The sequence below is a fragment of the Cololabis saira genome, chromosome 23, assembly GCF_033807715.1.
Source record: "Cololabis saira isolate AMF1-May2022 chromosome 23, fColSai1.1, whole genome shotgun sequence".
NCBI lineage: Eukaryota > Metazoa > Chordata > Actinopteri > Beloniformes > Belonidae > Cololabis > Cololabis saira.
This window is the reverse complement of record NC_084609.1, coordinates 24130934-24154677: the sequence shown is the minus strand read 5'-3', so window position 1 is coordinate 24154677 and position 23744 is coordinate 24130934. Positions and strand designations below refer to the sequence as shown.

At 40.3% G+C, this 23744-nt stretch overlaps 1 protein-coding gene across 4 annotated transcripts in view; it reads left to right on the top strand.

Annotated features, from left to right (window-relative positions):
• Positions 1 to 23744, top strand: part of gramd4a (GRAM domain containing 4a) — a 60705-nt gene that overhangs the window by 24587 nt on the left and 12374 nt on the right. For 3 of the 4 annotated variants that reach the window (XM_061714455.1, XM_061714454.1, XM_061714452.1), the window contains 10 exons: positions 11828 to 11948; positions 12996 to 13057; positions 17366 to 17504; positions 17969 to 17994; positions 18229 to 18320; positions 20652 to 20743; positions 21760 to 21808; positions 21915 to 21986; positions 22072 to 22115; positions 22249 to 22358. In XM_061714455.1, the coding sequence (XP_061570439.1) occupies positions 11828 to 11948; positions 12996 to 13057; positions 17366 to 17504; positions 17969 to 17994; positions 18229 to 18320; positions 20652 to 20743; positions 21760 to 21808; positions 21915 to 21986; positions 22072 to 22115; positions 22249 to 22358 (807 nt within the window). The remainder of the gene's footprint in view (positions 1 to 11827; positions 11949 to 12995; positions 13058 to 17365; positions 17505 to 17968; positions 17995 to 18228; positions 18321 to 20651; positions 20744 to 21759; positions 21809 to 21914; positions 21987 to 22071; positions 22116 to 22248; positions 22359 to 23744) is intronic. The other variant, XM_061714453.1, reaches the window with a different exon arrangement.

The following is a 23744-nucleotide window of genomic DNA, read 5'->3' as shown; positions in this document are numbered from 1 at the left end:
AGTAAAGGCAAAGTGGAGGTGAGAGCTTCCTCCGAGACCACCACACATTTAAGTGTTTATCTGCACTGATATTAATCAGGATGTTGTTGTAACAAGGTTCCTTTAAACAGGTTTTGGATGCTCTGTTTGTATCTTTGAAACTTTATAATCAATTAGACATTTGTACTAGTTCAGTTCAAAAATATTTAGTTAAATCCAAAGAGAAATTATATCATGTAGTAACTGATTGTATTTAAGGGTCTTCAGTCTTCATGAAAGGTTATGACCTCTCAAGGAAGTTTGGATTCTTCATTGTCTACAGCAAGATGTTGCACATCTTTAACTCCGGGGTGGAGCGTGAGTTTTTATCTACAGTCATCTGTTGGGGAAACGGCATCAGGACCAGAATCTTAAAACCTCTCCTAACGGATGAGGGAAGCTGACTCTGCTCCGGGGACTGTTCTGGAGTCGTCCACAGCATGGTGATTCAGCAACAGTCTCCTGGTCTGGAGATCCCACAATAAATCTTTAGAGAAACTTACAGTAAACACTGACAGTTGCTGCAAAATAGAATTCCCCTTCAGGGATTAATAAAGTAGTATTGAACAGAGTCCAACAGCAAGGCTCTGTGGGGATATGGAGTTGTCTCCGAGCCTTTGGCAATGATCGTTTACACTTCCGTGATGGCAAGATTGATGCAGAAAAATACAATTTAAAGCAACATATACCGCCTTCATTATGGTATATGTTTGTGGAATATCTAGTAAAAAATGTATCAATTAAGTTGATAAGAGAAATGGTAAAATAAATTAGGTTTACACAGTCTTCTGTTAAATAAAAAGTCAACATATAACCTCAAACCTTTTCTGATGGGGTTTACACGTTGGTCCTGGTTCTATATTGTTAAAGTGTAGTTAAAAAGTGATTTTGATGGAACCTGAGTTGAAAAAAGTCAAATAAGAGTTCAGAATACATCGATAAATATGTATATGTGTGTATATATATATATATATATATATATATATATATATATATATATATATATATATATATATATATATATATGATTTTGTTTTTTGTATAGAAATTAAATTAATTTTGATTATAATGAAATAGAGTTTAAGGGGTAGGATTTAATACGTTTTTACTTCTTCCTACTCCTTTTCGAGCATGTTAATTATGATGGATGCATGTTCTTATTTATTCACTTATTTATATATATTTATTTTGTTTATTGTTTTCTTATTTACATTACTTTATTATTGATTTATTGTTTTGTTTTGTATTCACTACTGTTTCATGTTCGAAATAAAATTTCAATTCAATAAATTATTTTAATAGCATTTTAAAATTGACTTATTCACTGTCACAAATTCTATTCATCGTGATCTTTATCATTAATTATTCAGTAGCATTAACATCGCTTGCAGGCTGTCCGTTTCTTTACTATTCTACCTTCACAAGACGATGATCCAAACTTTGTCTTTGCATCATGTCTAATGTTTGTTAGTCTGTGTGTACATGTATGTGTAGAGCATTTACTCCGACACACCTGCGATTGTTTGAGTACTGGATATGAAGGAAGGGATTAAATCAGTTAGAATCGGCCCCTTGGGTAACAGACGAACTGAAATGAACAGGCGCTCCAACTGGTGGTAAAATATTGCAGGGTGGTGCCTGTGGAAATCACCTCATGTCATTATATTTGCAGGCTTAATGTGCTAAGCTTTTATTACTTCCTCGCTCTCCCCTCGGCTCTCTCTTGATACTGCTGGTTTTGTGTTTCACTCCTCTGACTTTGATTTTTCTATAATTTTTCTCTTCGTTTGTGGTTTTTATACTTTTATACATTAGGTTTTTGCCTTTCAAAAGGCATAATTAGTGAAACTCATTAGTTTATTTAAAAAAAAACAACCCAAAAACAAATATTTTTTTTCTAGTGATGCCTAGATGGACACTAGCTTAAATGGGCTTCTCCAACACTACGTCTGTGTTCTCCTATGGCTCTGTGCAGCAGACAGGCTTCCCCCTAATTGGGGTTTATTGGTTTTACCAGCACTAGTTCCATGAAGTTGGAAGGGACCAGGGTGTGTTGGCGTGTGTGTGGGTTGGTGTACTGAAGGTCGTCCGGGGGAATGGGCCAGGCTGGGAGCTCTACAGTGTCTGGGTGATCGATGGTGTCCTAGCCGCTGCCCTACTTCATTCACGCGGTGCGGAAGAACACACAAACGGGAACAATCCTGCAGAGGCACAAGTGAAAGCTAATGGAATCAGAGATGAATTAGGTCTGGAATGCAGTGCCTTCCCTTTAGTGTCCTCTCCTCCTCAATACACCTCACCAGCAGTAAGTATATACCGCCTTCGCTCGTAAGGAAGTGTCCGTTTTGTTTTGGGGTTTTTCTTTAACCACAGATGGGTGTTAAAAATCACGGATTGTACAAATGTGGAGATATATACGTACACATTCAACCCACACGGATTTAAAACTTTCGTTTCCTCTACGGCTTCTCACAACTGTGCGGTGTTTGAGCTACGTGATTGATAGCTTTCCTACTACCCACTGAGTGGTTTAGCTGAAAGGCTGGAAAAAGGTCAAGGAGGGTTCATGTTTAACTGAATGAAAAACAAAAAAACCTTAGCTATCTCAAACAGATATTAAGTTGTTGCTGGGTACTATTGACCACGAGAAACAGTAAAGTCCTCTGAGTGAAGAAACTATAGATGAAGGGTGTGTGGTGGTGGTCCATTATTTCTAGCGTAACAATCTTCTTATGATGGGCTCCAGAGCAGTCCCCAGCTCAGAGCTGGCATTATCAGCTTTTTTTCAAGTGTTTTAATTTTGTTTTTCAGTTTCTTTGAGTCGCTGGCTCTGATGCTGATACTGCTGCCCTTACTGCACTTACTCCGAGCACTTAAGGATTGAATCTTCCTTGAACTGTACAGGAAGCTGCCCAAGTGTTGCACTTCCTGTCCAGTCAGTTGTCCTGGTGAAGTTCTATCACCGCCAGATTTTCTCCCAGGCTGGAGACGATGATCATCATATTCCTGGTCTCCCTAAATTCTGCAGTTATTTGCTTTATTTTGTTTACATCCATCTCATCCAAACCCAACACATTTATCTGGATTTAGTGCTGAGAGTGGCAGAGGCAATATGGACAATAGGTGGATTTCCATGTGACCACGTCACATCAGTGACGCTGGAGACGGGCAATCGCCAAAAAAGTGTTTTCTATTACACTGCTGCGCTAAATTTGACATGTGGGGTTCAGTTTCCTGCCTGGGGACACCTGGTCACATGACGGTGCTAGGAAACCTTCTGATTGATCAACTAACTCCACCTATACCACTCATCCAACTTTTCTTATAGTAGTCACAAGATCTTTATTTTGATTACATCTATTTATATGTTTACTAATGTTTCCTCAGTTATTTATGCTGCAACCTGAGATGATTAGATCAGTGTTAAAGTTTAGTTCAGTGTCTCCCAACCTGGGGTCCGGGCCCCCCCTGGGGGGGCACCTGAGATCTCTGGGGGGGCGCGAAACTTTGTCTGCTTTGAGGATATGCAGTTGTACAAATTATATTTGCGCATGTTAAATAAATAAAAAATCATAATAACACACCTAATGGAATACTGTAGTCCAAGTCTGTATAAACCCACGTAGTATTTTAGAATTACCAAAATATATTTCTAAGTGATTTAGCAGGATAAAAACGTAATAACTTATTATTATATCATTATTCAACATTTAATCATACTACTACTCCGACAGGTTGTTAAAGGAAAAATGTTAAAAAATGTTGCTCTCATATTAAAAGAGACATTTTTCAGAAATTATTTTATGTCCTTGCAATTATTTTCTGTGCGTATTTTATACATTGGTGACACAGAATGAAGGTGAGAAAGACAACGTCATATATGTATAGAGGGTAAACCAAAGAGAAATGTATGACAAAAACATAATTAATGTTCATTTCTTCAATTAAAGATTTGTAACGAATCACTTTACTCTTTTGGTGCTAGTACGTACGGGTCGGGGGGCCCGGCTGGTCTTAGACACAAGTAGGGGGGGCTCCAAGGAAAAAAGGTTGGGAACCACTGGTTTAGTTTGCTCAGTAAGTGTAGGCAAGCTGTATTTAAATACAAAACCGAAGATGCCATCCTCTTAGAAGCTGCAAAAGTAATAAGTAATAATTAATAATTACTTACTACTTAGTTACTTCCCAGCTTCTATAATATAAATATAAATAATTATTATTTAGAACCAAATTAGATGAGATAATAGAAGTAATTGAACAATCAAATTTTGAGATTATTATGCAAGTTCTTTGTTTCACTCTGCCTCATCACTCATTATTTGCATGGTGAAGATGATAAATTGTTAATAAGCAGCAACAGAACATGCTGCATTATAATTAGGCATCTTTTTTCACAGTGCCTGTTAAGGAGGACGGTGTTTTCTGTCGGAGGTGACAAAGTAATCAATGCTGCAGACGGTGTCTTGACAATTCACAGCAGAGGCTCCTATAAATGAGTTTGTGAAAGATGACTGTGTTAAATGGAGCTGAACCTGACATAACCTCGGCATGTTCGTGGTTGTTGCAGGTTCTGCATTAGTCCTTCTCCCCGTACTTTGATGTAGTACTGTTGAAACGACCTTTTAATTAATTTTAACCTTTTAGTTCTTAGGAACCGTGGAAACTTGTTTTTCTCAACTTGCCATCGCTCCAAGGACACTCCTGTCTTCAGCAAATATGACATGCTTATGTTTCCCCCGGCATGTATCTGGGCCGTCAACATGAACTTTAACAACACAGCCAATCCACATCAGCAGGGCCGGGCGTCCTGCAGCTCCCCTCTCCGACCGTAGAGGAGTCTGGCTCCAGGCCAACAGGGGGTTAGTGAAGACGCCGTGACACCAGAGAAAAGGAGAGCTGTGATATTTGGCATTCAGTTACTGAAGTCCACCCTCATGGTGAAGTGTAAGGGTGAAACTGAGGCCGTCGAGAGGGAAGGGAGGTGCAGAGATGATGAGGTGATCATCTTTTGGACGTCTCGGCTCTTCACTTGGTGGTGCTTTCTACCCCCGTCCGCCCACATTCCCCTGCCTTTTTCCTTCATTGGTCAGTGCCTTGAAGTGCGTACATCTGCAGATCGGCTGGAGGCCACCAAACTCAGCCTTCCTCTCAGTCCAAGTCAGTTAGTGTATTGGCAAACATTGTTGTGAATGTGAACAATGAGAGGCCAATGAAAGCAGATTTTCTCTCTCCCTCTCTCTCTCTGAACCTCCCCGTGCCCCCACCCTCCTTTGATGAAAGAAGCCATTGTCTCTGGCCTGGATTGAAAAACTCACACAGTACTTTTCCTTTCAGGTCTTAAACACTTTGCCCACTTAGATGAAAAAGCAGTTTCTTGCATAGTTTGAAGTAACAATGCACATTAGCATATGCTCACACACACACACACACACACACATGCAGTACACAAACTAGAGATACAAAAATAAAACTAAACCGTACCAGCACACTAGGAATGGGCGATATTTTACCGTTCACGATATACCGTCCAAAAAATTCCTCACGATAAGAATTTGTCATCTCGCGGTAAAAACGATAAATTCCCTTTGATAAAGTTTTTGTGTAAAAATGATTTATGGTTCTGCGTTAAATCCACAACGTGAAGGAAGGAAGGAAGGAAGGAAGGAAGGAAGGAAGGAAGGAAGGAAGGAAGGAAGGAAGGAAGGAAGGAAGGAAGGAAGGAAGGAAGGAAGGAAGGAAGGAAGGAAGGAAGGAAGGAAGGAAGGAAGGAAGGAAGGAAGGAAGGAAGGAAGGAAGGAAGGAAGGAAGGAAGGAAGGAAGGAAGGAAGGAAGGAAGGAAGGAAGGAAAGAGCAGGAGGAAAGAAGGAAGGAAGGAAGGGAAAAAAGAAGGAAGGAAGGAAGGGAAAAAAGAAGGAAGGAAGGAAGGGAAAAAAGAAGGAAGGAAGGAAGGGAAAAAAGAAGGAAGGAAGGAAGGGAAAAAAGAAGGAAGGAAGGAAGGGAAAAAAGAAGGAAGGAAGGAAGGGAAAAAAGAAGGAAGGAAGGAAGGGAAAAAAGAAGGAAGGAAGGAAGGGAAAAAAGAAGGAAGGAAGGAAGAAAAGGGGAGAAGGAAGGAAGGAAGAAAAGGGGAGAAGGAAGGAAGAAAACAAGGAAAGGAGGAAGGAAGGAAGAAAACAAGGAAAGGAGGAAGGAAGGAAGAAAACAAGGAAAGGAGGAAGGAAGGAAGAAAACAAGGAAAGGAGGAAGGAAGGAAGAAAACAAGGAAAGGAGGAAGGAAGGAAGAAAACAAGGAAAGGAGGAAGGAAGGAAGAAAAGGGGAGAAGGAAGGGAGAAAAGGGGAGAAGGAAGGGAGAAAAGAGGAAGGGAAGGAGAGAGCAGGAGGAAAGAAGGTAGGAAGGAAGGAAGGAAATGAGCCTGAAAGAAAGAAAGAAAGAAAGAAAGAAAGAAAGAAAGAAAGAAAGAAAGAAAGAAAGAAAGAAAGAAAGAAAGAAAGAAAGAAAGAAAGAAAGAAAGAAAGAAAGAAAGAAAGAAAGAAAGAAAGAAAGAAAGAAAGAAAGAAAGAAAGAAAGAAAGAAAGAAAGAGAAAGAAAGGATAAATTCCCATGGATGACGATTTGTGTAACAAACATGGCGGATCTGAGAGCGAGATAGATTTATAGTTGAAAAGGTGGAGTTGAATTGGTATTTTTTAATCGTTATCAGGATAAATGCCGGAAATTATCGTGATACATTTTTTAGTCCATACCGCCCATCCCTACAGCACACCCTTTTAAATGAAGCTGTTTGGAAACATGATTACGTGGAACTCCTAACTCTACCAAGCCCAGCGTGTTTAGAAATCTCCGATTACAGGTCCTCGTAGCGTGCCAGCTACCCAGCAAAGCCCCACCTCCCCTCTCTTTCCACCAGCACACTCTCCCCAGCTCCGGCCACTGACCCTCACTCTGCGGAGGCCGTCACAATATTCAACACAATACTCAATTTGCACCAGAAAAACTTTCCTTGCCTGGTCTCTGGAGGTGACATGACCATGGAGCATGTACCTGTCCTTTGAGGCGCTCGAGGGAAGTTTGAGGGGGTTCGTGTAGCAGATGGGCTAAAATGAGCTAGGGTGGACTACAACAACCTGAAACCGTGGCTCAGTTCGTAGACAAGCGCAGGGCGGCCACCCTGCCGTCCCGGTCCTTCGGGAGCAGCTCGGGGACCGGTCGACGCCTGGGCGTGTGCAGGATGGACGACTGCACCTTTGACAGTTTTGAGCTGCTCTACAACGGAGCGTTTGATAGAATCAGAAGCAAGAGTAACATCAGCCTCAGTAAGTTCCTGGGCTTCAAGTTACAGATCTGCCTGAAGGGTCTGATTACAAAACATTGTGTTCTACGGCATAAACTTTTGTATAAGATGAGGTTTTCGATTCTGTCTTCTGTCATCATTCCCACTGAGATGCATCTCCAGATGTCACCATCAGCTGATCGTAGTTTGAGTTATCTCAGCAAGCTGTTAACCTAAACTTATGTCTGTCTAAAGTAGAATCTCAGAATCTCTCTCAAGGGCTTGCAATTTGTTTTATGTCTTGCATGCTGTCATTTTTAATTTGAGGAATTATTATGAATTAATATTGCTCCTTGACCGTTATCAAAGTTTCTTTTCCTCCATGGTCAAATTTTGATTAACCTGCCTTCAGTCCGTAGCCGTGTCAAACTGTGGCTCAAAAATGTACATTTCAGGCTTTCTCACCTTCATCTTCTGTTTTTAACCCTTCTAATGCAAAAGAAGCAGCTCCCCTTTGGTACCCTCGGCCTCACTGACATCTGCCCGCTGCGTCTCCGCTTAGTTCTGCTTTCAAAACCATTATTTAAAGATAACATCATGTGCTAACTCATATTAAACTGATGCTTTTTTTTTTTTTTAAATGTATGAATTAGGATTTCATGGAAAGCCGGCACAGTAGACGGGATCAGCATGATTAAAAGTGGCATCTCTTGACATGGCATTTAGCTAATCCCTATTCTTTGTTGCAGATAAGTGGTCTAGTTACTCGTCTTCATAAAGGCCAAAGAGACCCTGTGATGTTATAAACCAGGATGAGGCTAATATAGAAGGAAGCTATCAGGCTTTAGAAGCAGAACAGACATATTGACAGATTCATTAATATGGTATCTGATGTAGAGGGCCTCTGCGGTACAGAGAAATGATTGTACTCCATCTTTCTGTCTGACACACATTCTGTCATGCTGTGTTGTATCACACGCTAGCTGGCCCATTTCTCATATGTTATGGATTCATGGGCTGATGCGTCTGTCTTTGTAGCGTTAGGAAAGATCATTTGGTTGTGGAGCAAGATCATTTTGTAATCAGAAATAACAGCACATGATAAAGAAGGGAGTGGCGTTTATCACGGGGGAGAGAGCCGAGGAAGGGGAACTGTTGAAAGGCCAAAAGGTATGAAAATGGAGACGCCGGCTAATGAGTGGAAGCCTGTAACAATGCAGTGGCTTCGTTTGTGCGAGCAGCGGTTGTGTAAGACGTTTTATTTCTGAGTCCCCCGGAGACGTTACGACATGATGTCGTGCATGGTTCAGGCGCCAGGCCACAATCGGGCCCTAAGTTTCATACAGTTAAAGTGAATTGTTCATGCTTCGAGCTTTGAAGAATATATTTTCATTTTTAATAAAATATTTGCAGCTTCCAAACATTGAAGCTTCTTTCAGGTGGTTTAGACCCAGGCGCTGCAGTTTTAACCTCACTCGAATATGCAGTTACTACAGGTTTTTTTTATTTGATTTTTATTTGTCTCAAACATGCACAAGCATAAAAACAAATGGTGTGTGTGTATATATAATAATATTAAAGAAAAAAGATGGCACATTGCGATTAAGTACAAGTTTGAGAAGGAGCTGAAGGAAGCAAAGCTTATCAATTTTACCCCCCCCTTACATTGGCATATACAGGACTGTCTCAGAAAATTAGAATATTGTGATAAAGTTCTTTATTTTCTGTAATGCAATTAAAAAAAACAAAAATGTCATACATTCTGGATTCATTACAAATCAACTGAAATATTGCAAGACTTTTATTATTTTAATATTGCTGATCATGGCTTACAGTTTAAGATTAAAATTTTTTGAGATAGGATATTTGAGTTTTCTTAAACTGTAAGCCATGATCGGCAATATTAAAATAATAAAAGGCTTGCAATATTTCAGTTGATTTGTAATGAATCCAGAATGTATTACATTTTTGCATTACAGAAAATAAAGGACTTTATCACAATATTCTAATTTTCTGAGACAGTCCTGTAGTATATAATGCAATTATATATAAAATAATAAATGTTTTATACACACACACACACACACACACACACACACACACACACACACACACACACACACACACACACACACACACTGATTGGTGAGTCAAATGATGCGGTCGTATAGCTTTGGATTTAGCTTGGCTTAAAGCAACTTGTTCTGCCTACAACAACCACAATGCATTGCCACTGGTTCTAGCAATTAATCTAATAGGTTTATATTTGGCTGTGGACCTTCTGACATCAGGCAGCTCGCGAACATTAAGCTGCTTAGCCAAATTCAACCTTCGGCCAGCCTCTTGCTCAGTTATGTGAAAAAGAAAGTTCCCCCTCTTCTACTTCTACGGTTTTACGGATCAGGACAGTTAATAAGAATGCTTCAGGAAAATGTAAAGCTTTTCCTTAGAAATGAATCATCCAGATTGTTTTAGTTGAGACTATTCAGTCTCGGTTCATTTATGTTGTATGAGGTTTGTCATGATTTCAGCCCTCCGGCTCTCAGTCAGTCTCCCTCTCCCTTTCTGCTAACACAAGGATGTGTGTGCTGTAAAATGTATTTACTGTTTACAGCTGTGGACCAAACTACACCCTCTTTCACTCTCAGGAATTTTGATGTACATGACAGGACACTAAATATACGTATTACAATTTGTAGTTGCGTAAATACAATCTCATATGATCAGTAATGCGTGACGTATTACCCCATCTCTTATTTATTGAATAAAAAAAAAAAGGAAAAGCAAAAACAGAATTTGTTGTAGATCATTCTGTTGTATGCTTTCTTATGAACTTCCTGTTTGGCCCAGTTACTTATGGTAATACAAGGGTGAAGAGTTGAAATTACAACATACTTGAATTGAGAAAGAGAGGAATTTTTAGGATATTTAAGAAATGTTGGAGGAAAACATCAGATGACCTCCCCCAGGAATGTGAAGTTGATTCTCAGATGGTGAATATTTTGTTGACATTAATGTAAAAAAGATGGAGGACAAGAATAAGACATGAGATTGGGTTGTAAGAAGACAATTGCAGCAAAGATCTTATAATATAAAACCCCAAGTGCTTGTGTGCTTTTTGTATTAAAATAATCTCAATGGGAATGAGCTCCTAATTTGTCCAGGCAATTTTACTGATTTGTAATCACCAACATAACTTTCTGTATGATGAAATATAACTTGCGTCAGTGGTTTCTGGATAGCTCTGCTAATGTGATGGAGCTGACGGCAGCTCTGTGGCAGCTCTGCACACGTGCACCTTTCTATCGGCCTCTCTCCTCCAATATTCATGCGTCCTCTTAGACCAGGATAATGGGCCCTGAGGAAACACTGACACGGTTCAACTCAGAGAAAGTTCAGACACCTGAAACCAGTTGACGGTGAACTCTGATTGACGAGGAGGAAGTACTGGATTTCCACGTTTCTACCAAACACGTTCCGGTGCTGGTTCCGAGCCGGTGGGGAACTTTGTAGCGGCTTCAACCGCAGAAGCAGAGAAGTGGTTATATCAGGTCCTATAAACTTTGTGACATCCATGTTTTGAAGGTTCAGAGTCAGTACAGGATCTAGTCTTCCAATCTTAAAGTGGAACATTAAAGAATTGAATAAAAAAAACGTTTTTCATCACGTTGGATGTGATGCCACAACAGCAGATGGAAAAAGCTAATTGTTCTCATTTTACTCAAGAGTGATATTTTAACATCACCATTCACTTCCCAGTGTGTTATATACTAATGTTGATCGTTTTCACCTGAATTTAGAAATATAAAAAATTTCTCAGGAGCAAAATAAGGGATAGATTTGTTCTTTTATAAATATTTGAATAAGTAAACATGAGAAATGAAAGATTTTTATATTGAACTTTAACTTTGTTTACATTTTTAAACATTTTTTCTGTGCTTTTTTCACTTCTGTATTTTTCATATTTTTTTTCCTTTCAATTTTGTTTTTTATATTTGTCTTTTTTAATCAAGTAATCAACCTTTCCCCCATGATTCTTTCAACTTTTTGTGTATGTGTGTGTGTGTGTTTCACTTTCTAATACCTTTTTTGAACTTTATAAATAACTGAAATGATATAAAATGAGAAAAGGAAGGGGAAAAAATACATCTGGAAAATTCAAACTTAAAGATTTGTTTTTCTCCCCTTTTTTTTCTACAATCTTCAAACTTTTATATTTTTCCCAGAAGGAAAACCAAACTGGTTCTTGGTTATTTTCTAAGCTGTACCATCTGTGAACTTCTTCTAACACGTTATTAGTTCCCCTTTTAAAACATCTCTCCATATGCAGTAAATGTATATCATTAACTGTTTTGACCGAGCTGAAGTTTGGAATGAACAGTTACTGTGTGCAAATGCAGGATGGAATTTCACATGAATGAAGTTTGATGCTGCCGTCTTCATGACCCCGACTCTGCACGCAGGAGGCTTTATGACCAAATCCACAGATGAGTTACTGATCCACAGGATTTCTATTATGTTTTTTTCTTCTTCTCTCCAGAGGAGGAGCTGAGGAAGCTGCGGGAAGAGACTAATGTGGACTCGCTGCGACAGGAGCTGGAGAGAGAGCGGAGCAAAAGGGCAGACCTGGAGCAGAAGATGAATGAGGTGCTCAAAACCAGGTAACTAAGAACGCAGAGTCAGCAGCTCGTGACACCATGACAGAAAATGAGGAAGAGATATGTGTGACAAAAGACGTGATCATGAGGGAAAGATGGTTAATGGTGACACAGCACTTTGACATTTCAGACCAGCCGAGTTCATGAGGGGTCAGATTTGTGTGTGTGTGCGAGTGTGTGTGTGCCAGTACTGGCTAGGTTTCAGCTATAAATAGCATCATCAGCAGCTTGGTGGGCGGGGAATCCCACAAGGAGGTGTGTTTGTGTGTTTCGATGGTGGTGGAAAGAGGGCAGGGCGGTGGAAAAAAAAAAGTCACGCGCCAGTTTGAGTCGCAAAGTGCATGCTGTGACGAGGAAGCTGTACTGGAGTCAGCCCGGGTGTGTGTGCGGCTCTGCATGTCTGGGTCCGTGATCAGATGATGACTGCTGCGATTGCCAAGAGAAATTCCTCTGGTGATCTCCAAGTGATTACCAGCTCAGCAGCACGGCCCCAGGGAGTCAATATGTGAACAAGTTAATATTCTGTCTGCAGTATTTATCTGGAAATGTGAGAGAATACCAAAATATCAAAAACAAAAATCTGACAAATGAATAAAAAAAGGCTTTTAAGCTCTTTTTTTGACAACTAGTTGATTACTGAAAACCATTCCTCTCTCATCGATAACAGGACAACAAGCTTGGCGAAGCTTGCATGTCTTTACCACTACTGGCTTCATTCACATTCTAGTATTTGCTCCTGTTCATGATGTGCTTAAGTTGCTTGTCACAGCTGAATAAGAACATGGTGTGAAGCTAATGTGAAATTAGAGGAGCATGCATGCACATCTTTGATGTGGGCTCTCCCCTTTCACTCTTTGCTCTTGACGAAAAATTATTTTGTCAAGCATTTCCTGCAAGATTGTTGATTTTACGCAAGCAGATCCATCCTTCTATCTGTTGTTGATACAGTTTTATTTATCCATCCCGGCACTTCCTGAACTGTTCCTCTTGGGATATTCAAGCTGTGATAGTGACGCATGACAAATTTTCCCTATTTTCTCTCCCTTTCAGACTTGAGGACTCTCCACCACAGCCTCCCAGAAAACAGCAGTCACCCTCGAAAAATGGAACGGGTAAGACACGGACGAGGGAGAGTCTGGGGAAATGACACGCAATTGGTACAGGAGGACTTTGACGTGTTGTGAGAGGGGGAGTAAATGAAGACTGTTTGTGTGTGTGTGTTCATGGAGTCGGAGGATGCAGGTGGTGGAGTGCTTACTAACAACAGAGTGGGTTAGAAGGGTTTGCAGGTTACTGTAGGACATGAATCAGATTGCGTGACAGTTGACATTTACACAGAGGGGGGTTGCTGGTGTGCAGTTGCTGGTACGACGAGCAAGTCAACCGCTGCTAAACCACAATAATGCATGAGAACTGTCACGCTGGAGCCGTTATTTGCCGTCATTTTTCCAAATGTGCACCACCATAATCATTGTCAGTGTTATTTTAAAACATAATTGTAAGGGCAATGAGGATCTCGTAGGTGGAACAGTATTTAACAGTATATTCTGATGTATGTTTTGTCTATTTTAAGCTCAATAAGGTTACCTGGGTTTTTTTTGGGGGGGGGGGGTTGGTTGTTTTCAGAAGTGTTTTAATATTTTTACTTCAAGTGACCTCATGATGCTTGCGTGTATGTGTGTGTGTGTGTTGTCTGGCTAACGGTCTGTCTTGGTGGGTAGAGAAGGGGGAAGGACAGGCTAATTTTGGAAAATGGGTTGTGATTTTAGATCACTTCATGTAGGGCAGACTTGTCTGCACCTTGGCTAGTATTGGAGGTGTGTGCACGAGTTGATGCTCGTCATCAGAGTCCAACAAGAATGTACGTTTGATTAGACGTATGCATCTCCCCTTTTATAAGAATATATAAATAGATCAGGGACTATACATTGGTAAACAAAACTATCCAGGTTAGTGCAACCCTACCACAGTTCTCACATTTGTTAAATGAAGACGTGTATTTCCTATTCTAAATGAAAACAAGTTTTTTCTATAAAATGTTTAAAAGGTCACTGACTTCTTTACACAAGGTAACTTTCTTTATTAATCAGTCTGGGTTCTAACGGGTCACCTCCACAGAAGTCCTAGGAGCAGCCAGAGCAGTGCGTTGGTCCTTATCCCTCTAAACCAGCTGCCTTTGTTACAGTAAACCACAGCATTGTTTATCTATACTCTCAAACATGGGCATCCCAGGATATCAGGTTCTTGGCTCTGATCCTATCACACTGGGCATTATTTGAAAGTGTCGTGGTGAAGAAAAAAACAACTTCATCCCATTGCCCACAGGGGTGCCCCAAGGCTTGGTGCTTGGGCCCCTTTTCTTTGGCATGGACACCACCTCTCTGGGCCAGGTTGTCCATCCACATACTTCTCATATCACTGCCGTGTAGATGATGTGCAACTTTACCTCTCGTTCCTGTCAGATGAACCCACAATCTGCACAAATCTCATCTTGCCTCTCTGACCTTTCCACATAAAAGAAGAAACGCCGCTATGCGCTACTGTCGCTCCTGCCAAGGTTACAAAATAACAAGATGGACTGTTAAAGGTTCAGTCATCCCTCTCTGGCTATAAAGCCTCCGTCTCCCCATTATGCTGCTTTACAACATACAACCAATCGCCTGACTCGGTGCCACTCAACTCAAGGCCATGGTTATATCCTGCCTTGATTACTCCAATGTCCTCCTAGCTGGCCTACCTAACGGCTCAGCATGAGGTCCAGAATGTGGTGATGCGTCTGGGCTCTACTGATAAGGGCTCGTCCCACACCTCTGGTCATTGGCCGGCGGTTGCTCGTATCAAACTGTAGCCGAGTGTTGGCAAGTTCCGAGTGACTTTGGGCTCAGTTGTAAAGGCTTATACCTTCTTCTTTAACGTTGTGCTCGTCACAAGAACATCAACTGGCCCAGCTTTCTCTTCACACCAGGCGATCTCAGTGGAGACGGTTCTTGAGACTGTTCTCCTACTGTTTGTGGTTCCTCAACACCTTCTGCTTTTGCATCTACGTGTTGCTGAAAGAGCAGAACTGTCTCTGCATGTTCAGGAAGCTCCTAAACGCTTCTCTTTCAGGAGTACTTCCTGTAACAAGCTGCATAATCTCTCTAGTTTATTAATTCATACAAGAAAGCTGTCGAATTAATACACTTACTTTCCAGTTTACCATGTTTATTGTAGATTGTGTACCTCTGCATGTCTTTTTTGCACAAAGGTGTTTGCTTATTGTAATATGTAAATGTGACGGTTGTTAATCTCTTTTATGTTGGCTGGAGCTTACAGCCTGTTTGTGTTTTCTTCGCATGTATGAATCGTAAATTACTTTTTGTCGCAGTTTCAACAATGTCAAGTCCGTAAATGTGTTCCCGTTGCCCACGGACACCTTTGCAGATTTGCAACTTGCAGTTAATAGGCTGGCGTTTCCAGTAGATGTGCGCACTGTGACAACGACTGCCGATAAATAGATGATGGCACCAGAGCAGAAGTAGCACAGTTTTGAATTAATCTTATCTGGAAAGATAGCAGGCCTTTCTCTGCGAATAGATGTCTATGTTCTGTTAGAGTCAAACTTTACCAACTGGCTTCACTCTGTTCCTCTGATGGGGTGAAACTATCATGTGGTGGTTGGTGATGGAGTTCAAACTCCTGCCAAGTCCTCTCTAAAAGCTCTGGTCCTTTTACACATGCTGTCCAGACAGTTTCCCAGATGGGTCTTTGTAACAATCACCTGGCCTGTCAGGTCGCTGCTGCTGCCCAGCACCATCATGGTTAATTAGTCTGCACTTAGGCGTTACATCACAGCAGCTGAAGATTCTAGTCTCTCCTCCGGAGCCCTTCAGCATTAGCAAGTGCTTCATTAGCTCCGCCCCCTCAATCCAGCCACAGTGATTTAAAAATATTGAGGTTGGCTAACCTAATTGATGCATACTTAAGTCAAACATTGTTTAACAATATGGAAATTGCAAATAAAAGGGAGGAGAAATGCAGTGGTTATTACACTGACTTTAAATTCTGTGCAGTATGAACTGCAGATGTACAGTATTACATCTAGGGTTTTTTTTTCTTGTTTTTTTTTTTTCCTACTCATTAACAAAAGTGCCCCTTTTCCATTTCACGCTCACAGCACATAAAGTAAACAGTTTTTTTCTAGTAGGAAGATAAATATGTTTCCAATGGGTGACGAGATGAGGGGCCTTTTATTGTCACTGTGTCAGCAATCATCTGTTGATGGCAACAGGCGCTTGTGATGATGATCTCCCTCAAAAGGAGACATCATGAAAGGCTGAGAAGTCTTTGAGGGGAATAGACAAGTCTGGCAACGGATGAGTGGGAAAAAAACGTTGAAATGTTTGAAGTAATGTTCCTCCTTTTGCAGTGCATATCATAAAGAAATTGAAGAAATCTGAGAGAATTTCATAGCGTAAGTGGTAAAAAAAATCAAAAGCTTACGCAGGCAGAAGATGCTTGATGTAGCCGGGACCTCAGGTCCTCCGTAGCATCACCAGCATCATCGCTGAACAGCTGCAAGACGGCGGCGTCTGCTGATGACGCTGCTTGTTTACTCCCCCTCCTCTAGTTTCCATTGTTGACATTTATATGTTCTCCTCAAGTAAGCAAACGCACTTCCTGGAGTACACTAAAATAACAAATGGACAGTTCTCACTGAGTGGTAAATATTTTTTCATCCCCAGTATTTACAGCAGGCTTTTTCAACGTGTCAATGCTAAAAATTCTGTCGATTTTTACACTTTTTATAATCTATGACTTCGATTATTCCAAGTAATCATTGCAGCCATCGTTGTCACTCATCAATAGCTGACTGGAGCTGAAAAAGTTATCCTCATGAGGTCATATCAGTCTCCTACTTCCAAACAGCTTCTGTTTGGAGAGCCTTTAGGTCCAGTTAGTTCATAAATGTGTACTTGACTTTGATGCAGTTCTACATTACAAAATATAAACAATGTTACTCGGTGGCTTTTAATCTACATCAGATGAAGGATCAGAAGGCTTGAATGTTGAATACTTGAGTACATGAGAGGGTAGCACTGAGCAGCATCATGGGTAGCTGCTGCCACCACCTGGCAGACATGCAGATGATGTGAATTACTATTAAAATAGGTTTATTATAACCTTCTGGGCTCGGCTCCTTATGGGATGGATCATCTCTGTCTCAATTTAACGTTTTCTCCATTCAGTTGTGAGGAAAAGGGATTAGTGCTTTATGACTTTTACACTTCCAAATACCCCTCATTACATCTGCTTCCCTGTATTTGTCTGAGGCCGGGTTTAAAAGAGTGGAAATAAATGTTGATTAACAAAATCGTATCACTCGGTGTACGTCATTTTATCTGAGCACCACATAATTGTTCACTTATTTTCTGTTACAGCAGAAAAACAGCAGAAGGAGGTGTGGAGTTCACGGCTGCAGAAGTGGCTGTACGAGCGCTTTGGGGTTTACATAGAAGACTTCCGCTTCCAGCCGGAGGAAAGCACCGTGGAGACAGAGGAACCGCTAAGTGCTAAAAGGTAAATGTGCCCCCCGAACAGATCATGAAGTACTCGGGTATCAATTCTGCAGTTTCACAGGAAGATGACAGAGCAGTAGGAGGATGGGAGGGGTTTAGCTGAGCTGTAGTTGTTGAAAACTCACTGATCTGTATTATTTTATTAGGAAGTATAGAGCCATTTTATACTTAAGTGCCTTCCTAAATAATAACTAAAATCATATACTGTTGTTTTATATGAAATATACCTTAGCTGGCTCACCGTTTCTCTTTGAAATGCTCCATGACATTGTTTTGGCTGCTAGTCGATGAACCAAAGAAGTTGTAGGTGTTTTCCTTGTGCCGCTCCATCTCACCTCTCTTTAAAGGAGCGTGAGTCACAGCACACTGATGAAGGCCATCCAGCTGCCTCCTCCACTCATGCAAAAAAAGCTGCTTTTTCTCTGCTTGTTATTCTAATCATCACTTTTTGTGCTTCTCTTCAAGGTTGACAGAAAACATGAGGCGACTCAGTGAGTACTTTAACACACAAACACACAAAACTTGAAAAGAGACAGGCACTTTTAGAATGTAATGTCAATGGAAGAAATGCTGTATGAAGGCATTTTATAAATGTTTTAAATTTGAAAGTACTGAAAGACTCAGACAGCCCTTTGTCTTAAAGCGTTGCATAAGTGTAACCAAACATCAGCAGATGATATTTGTACTGCAGTCAGTGGAAGTATCCCTCTATGCTTCTCCCCCAGAGCGAGGCGCCAGGCCTGTCACCAACTTCTTAAGGAACCTCTCCGCCTTATCTAACTGGCACTCCGTCTACACCTCAGCTATTGCCTTCATTGTAAGTTTCCCATCTACAGCTTAACACACTTGTATTCATCCGTTTAAACTGTTTTAACCTAAACACATTTTAAAGATATAACCTTAAATGGGGAAAAATGCAAGCTGTAAAGTTTTTATTTTTTTTATTTTGATCCCATTTGTCTTTTCCGTCCTGGAGCTTGTCAAGGAAATGAGACGAACAGCAAAGTAATCTCACAGTGATGAGTTACAGTGACTTTGCCAACCGCCACAGAGCTCTAATTAGGGCTTATTAACAAAAAGCAGTCGTGCCAAATCTTCTGCAGCTCAGTGATTTGCAACTCTCTGACGCCAGGACCATCTCAGCATCTAAAAATGATCTTAATTTGACGTGTGACTCCAGTCGCATCACACAGTAGCTCAAATCAAGTATGTGGGCCCTTGGGAGGTTTCAATGAGTTTAAGCTAATGACAATTATCATTTTTAAATCTTTACTTGACTCACTTATTTAACAGTCGGTGGTGGATGGAAGAAGTTAATGACCTGTAGAGAAGTTGCTTCAATGTCAAGTCGGTCGTGTACACACCAGGGAAGGCAATGAGCTTGGAGGTGTGCTTTAGATCTACTTTGATTTGTAATTGATGTTCTAATATTTTAAGTTGATAAGTATCTCTGCTGAAGTCTTTAGCGAACTATCAGTCCACAATTATGCAAACTGACTACTAATGAGGATATTTGAGTACTGTGACTCATCTTAGAAGCAGGTGTCCAACCACAGAGAGTCAAATATGACTCTTAAGATACAAGGCCGACTCTTAAATGAGGTGAATAAGGCTTAAAGATAGTGATGCACCGAAATGAAAATTTGTGGCCGAAACCGAAAATAATAATAAACACTTGGCCGAATACGTAACAATACCAAACATGGTTCTTTGCAGTTTTTCATTTATTTTGCCAATTTTTTCACCATTGCATAAATCAAATACATTTGATTTAGGCATGCTTTTCAAAACATATTTTACAAAATTACAAGGTATAAAATATTTATTGAACATAAAAATAGATTGATTTATGTTGTTTTGGTTCCATCTCCTGGTGAATTTTAGGTAAAATTCTTATGTGGTTACCTTTTGGTTGGCCAACGATTTATGTTTGTGGTGCGCAACCGGTTACGGAGTCTATTTCCTTATATTACAACGCCGTTAATAATTGTTTGTTTTTTTTCCCACTTATTCCACCGAACACCGAAAGTGTTTTTTTGCCATTTTCGGCCGAACAATTTCGGTTACCAAACAATCGGTGCATATCTACTTTAAGACGTCAGTGGAATTAGAACGATGAACATCCAGGTTATGAGTCTGAGAACACACAAGTCACTGAGCACGGTGGACCATCACGGGTTCCTCCATTCACAACACTGCTCTGATGAAACAAAAGTTACATTTTTCAAGATAAAAGTTCTGCACAGTTTGCCGCACATCTTACCAGCCCATCAGATGGGTGTGGGGGAGAGAGGGCCGTGATCTCGTCTGTCTTCACTGCTTCAGGGCCTGGACCACTTACCATTTTTAAGGGGGATATTAATTCCCAAGTTTAGCAAGGTGTCCGACAGGGAGAATGTGGCAGCAGTTGGGTGATGAACCAGGATGATCAGCGAACGATTGAAGTAAATCCACACAATGACTTCTGGAAAATAAACTCTGGCTTCAGGAAGGGACCTCGTCAGTTCTTAGACCTTAACCTCACAGAGGTGCAGTCACTCCCTCCTTGTGGAGAAGTTGTCCGAAGTTCATTCCAGACGTCTGATCCAGAGTTACTAAAAACAAAGTCATCGATGCCACAGGCAGTTCAACCAGCCGATTACTCCCCTCACTTCTTTCTCCAGCAGGTTAAATGTTTCATGGTTGTGTTCAGTAAAGACAACACACAATTATCATTTTTTATATCAGCTTAAGCACGTGGTGTCGTCTATTTTTGTGACTTGGGTGGATCTCAGAGCATTTTAAAGCAAAAGACTAATCACCTCCAATGATTTCGTGTTTTTCTTGTTTTTGTCTTTTCTTGACACTTATGCAACATCAGCTGACGATAAAAGCTTCCCATCCGGATCAGAACCAACCCTAGAAGGGTTAAATGTTGTCAACTTGTCCTTAGTCTCTTTGTTCACCTCGAAATATAAACTGCTCACTGAAAATGATGAAATGACTGTTTTGATGAAATCCATGAATCTTTCAGCACAGTGAATTTAAACCTCAGAATTTTTGTCTCTAATTCATTTAGGAAACCCTTTTTATTTCTCAGCGTAGCTCAGGAGACCGTTATCAACCACTGTGATGGGTGTTGAACGTATGTTTGTTTTCTTGCCTCTAGATTTACATGAATGCTGCTTGGCACGGCTGGGCGATTCCCATGTTCCTCTTCCTGGCCATCCTGCGCTTGTCCTTAAACTATCTCATTGCCAGGTAAAAGAACAATCATTTGTTTGGTGCTTTAGCGCAGCAGTCATTGTGGCAGATCTTATTATGTTATTACTACTAGTGTTCAGATGTTTCATTTGGAAACAGATGGCAGCACACAGGAAATATTGTGAATTGCCTTTTCTTTATTTTTTCTCTTTAAAACCACATGCTCATGTGGATAATCATCACTGAACTGTATGATAATAAACAAGCCACGCTTTTATTACTGAGACAACTGCAGAGGCTTTATCAAAGTAGGACATCTTAAAGGAACATCCTGGAGTTCAGTCAACTTCCAGTTTATATTAGATGATAGAGAGGGAGTTTTGGTCAGGGACCAGAACCATGTGACCGCAAATAGTTTTGAGTTGGACTGCGTTTGCTGCAAAATGGCAATTAAAGTTAGCAGAGCAGACCAACGTCAGGGTAAATGATGTTTAAAGCTTCTGGCAAGAATGAAAAGTGTCATTTCATTTAAGTGGTGGTGTGGATGGAATTTCTGCAGATTACCGAAGGAATTTTTACTTTGCAAATGTCCAGAAAATGTAGTCAAGTACAAGTAGTAATCATATATAGATATCTGAGGGCTGATCCAGAGGCCATAAGCTTGCCTCATTTAGTCGCGGATGACATTGCTGGACATGTACAGACTTCATGACTGGAAGGAGATGTCAGGATAGACTTTTCCTGTACAAACTGTCCTTTTCAAAGACTTTCTGTACACTTACTAAGGAAACATTACTTCGCTTTTCTGTTGAAACTTTATCCACACTAAAGTGGGACGAAATGGATCTTCAGTTCTATTGAACCAACTGCTAACATTTTGCTGCTTATGTATATTCTTTTCTGACCTGAAACTGCTTCAGTAGCTGTTGTGTTGGTCCTTAACAAAAGTTTACACTGTTTAATAATAGACAGAGAGTTGTTTGATATTCCTTTTTAAAACAGATGAGTGTAATTTCATCTAAACACTACTGGGGGGGAAACAAATGCATCAAAGCTACGTCTTGTTTTTCCAGAGGTTGGAGGATCCAGTGGAGCATCGTGCCTGAGGTGTCTGAACCAATGGTGAGACACTTCCCCACTTCCTGCTTCACCCGTCAGAAGGAAATGTGTTCACCACTAGAGGTCCGAACACAGATTTACTCTCCAGCTTTGACTTTGTTTATTGCAGGAGCCTCCAAAGGAAGACTTGACTGTGTCGGAAAAGTTCCAGCTGGTACTAGATGTTGCACAAAAAGCTCAGGTTTGAGATGGAAACGTGACACTGTTAGTTAGTTTAGAGAGATGAGGAATTCTTCTTGCTCATGCAGTGTATCATCTCTTTACAGAACCTGTTTGGAAAGATGGCAGATGTTTTGGAAAAGATTAAGAAGTAGGTTTTTTATGTTGCATGCATGTTCATGTGCGCAGCATCACATATATTAATAAAACCCCTTGCTTATATTTATTAATATAATATTAATATATTAATTAATATATATCCCCGTGTGTGTGTTTCCCATCAGCCTGTTCATGTGGGTACAACCCGAGAGCACCCGGAAACTTTACATCTGCCTGTGGGTGGCTTTCATTTCCTCCTGCGTCTTCCCGTACAAGCTGATGGGCTTCATGATCGGTGAGAGACGGGCACAAAGCTTGTTTATTCTGTTGTGTTTGTTTTTTTCTGACATTCAGTACACACTCTCTTACTCCATCTAGTGTTTACAAGCAGATGCATTCATCCTAAACTGTTGTAACCACTCCCCACCCCTCCTGCCCCCGAGAAGCAGCTGCAGAACACTGGTTTATGTGTTGATATTGGTTGATACTTGTAAACAAACTCTCTCAAGACTGACTCAAATTTCCCTGGGTATAAATAAGTGTTGACAGAGTCTGTGTTTAATCTACCAACCAAATACAGTTGGCACTGAGTCCTAAATACATAACTTCTCCTGTAAATGAATGGAGCGTCTATAATCCCCAGACTACTTACAGTACATCACTCTGGTTATCAAGTAATGTTTGCACACTTGCAATGGCTTTGTGAACCAGTTTGGTATTAAATTGGGTGTCAGGCCAGAAAAAAGAGCAGATTGGAGCGAAAGAACCAGGCTGCAATGAGCAGCCCGGTTCTTTACCACATCTCAGGTTTGATCTTTTTATAGTTTGAAGTCAGCTACAGTATGATCCAGTCAGAGAAGAGAATGGGGGTTTAGCCATCTAAGCCGGATGACCTGCAGCATTTGTGAAGTTGTTTTTTGTTGCAAGTTGCCTCAAGACCTTTTTTTTTTCCTTTTAAAAGAAAAATATTTTATTTTCCTTTTTTTGTTTCTTATTGTTGATGACTGTTTACTGTAAAGCTCTGTGGTTGACCATAGTTCTTTTATTTGTGCTATATAAATAAAGCTGACATTGACATTGAGGCTAGTTAGGGCTGGGCGATATATCGAGATTTTAATATATATCGATATATTTTCAAACGCGATATGGTACGAGATAATATCGTTTATATTGATTTATTAAAAAATGTTTTTATGATTTTGATATAGCTTATTTTGTGACAAATTAACTTGAATATTTTATTTGAGATTTGCACAACTGTCAACCTCAGTGGAAAAGTCTGCCTGTTACTGTCTACATTGTATTAATTGCACAGTGTATTTTAATTTAATTGTTATGCAGGAAAGGGATATTTGTTTTATTTTATTCAAGAAGCATTTTTATTCTATATATGCAGTTTATTTTTATTTCATTTGTTTTATACATTTTGATATTGTGCAGACCTCTGTTAATAAAGGAACCTGTGTGACATTTGGCACGAGGCTTTGTATTAAAACTGACTGTTTTTTTAATTGTTTGCCTCAGAAGAAAATGAAGCTAACAGAGATGCTATGCTATAATGCTTTGGGGGAAACCCCAATTATGGCAAAGAAAAAATATCGAGATATATCGAGTATCGCCATTCAGCTAGAAAATATTGAGATATGACTTTTGGTCCGTATCGCCCAGCCCTAAGGCTAGT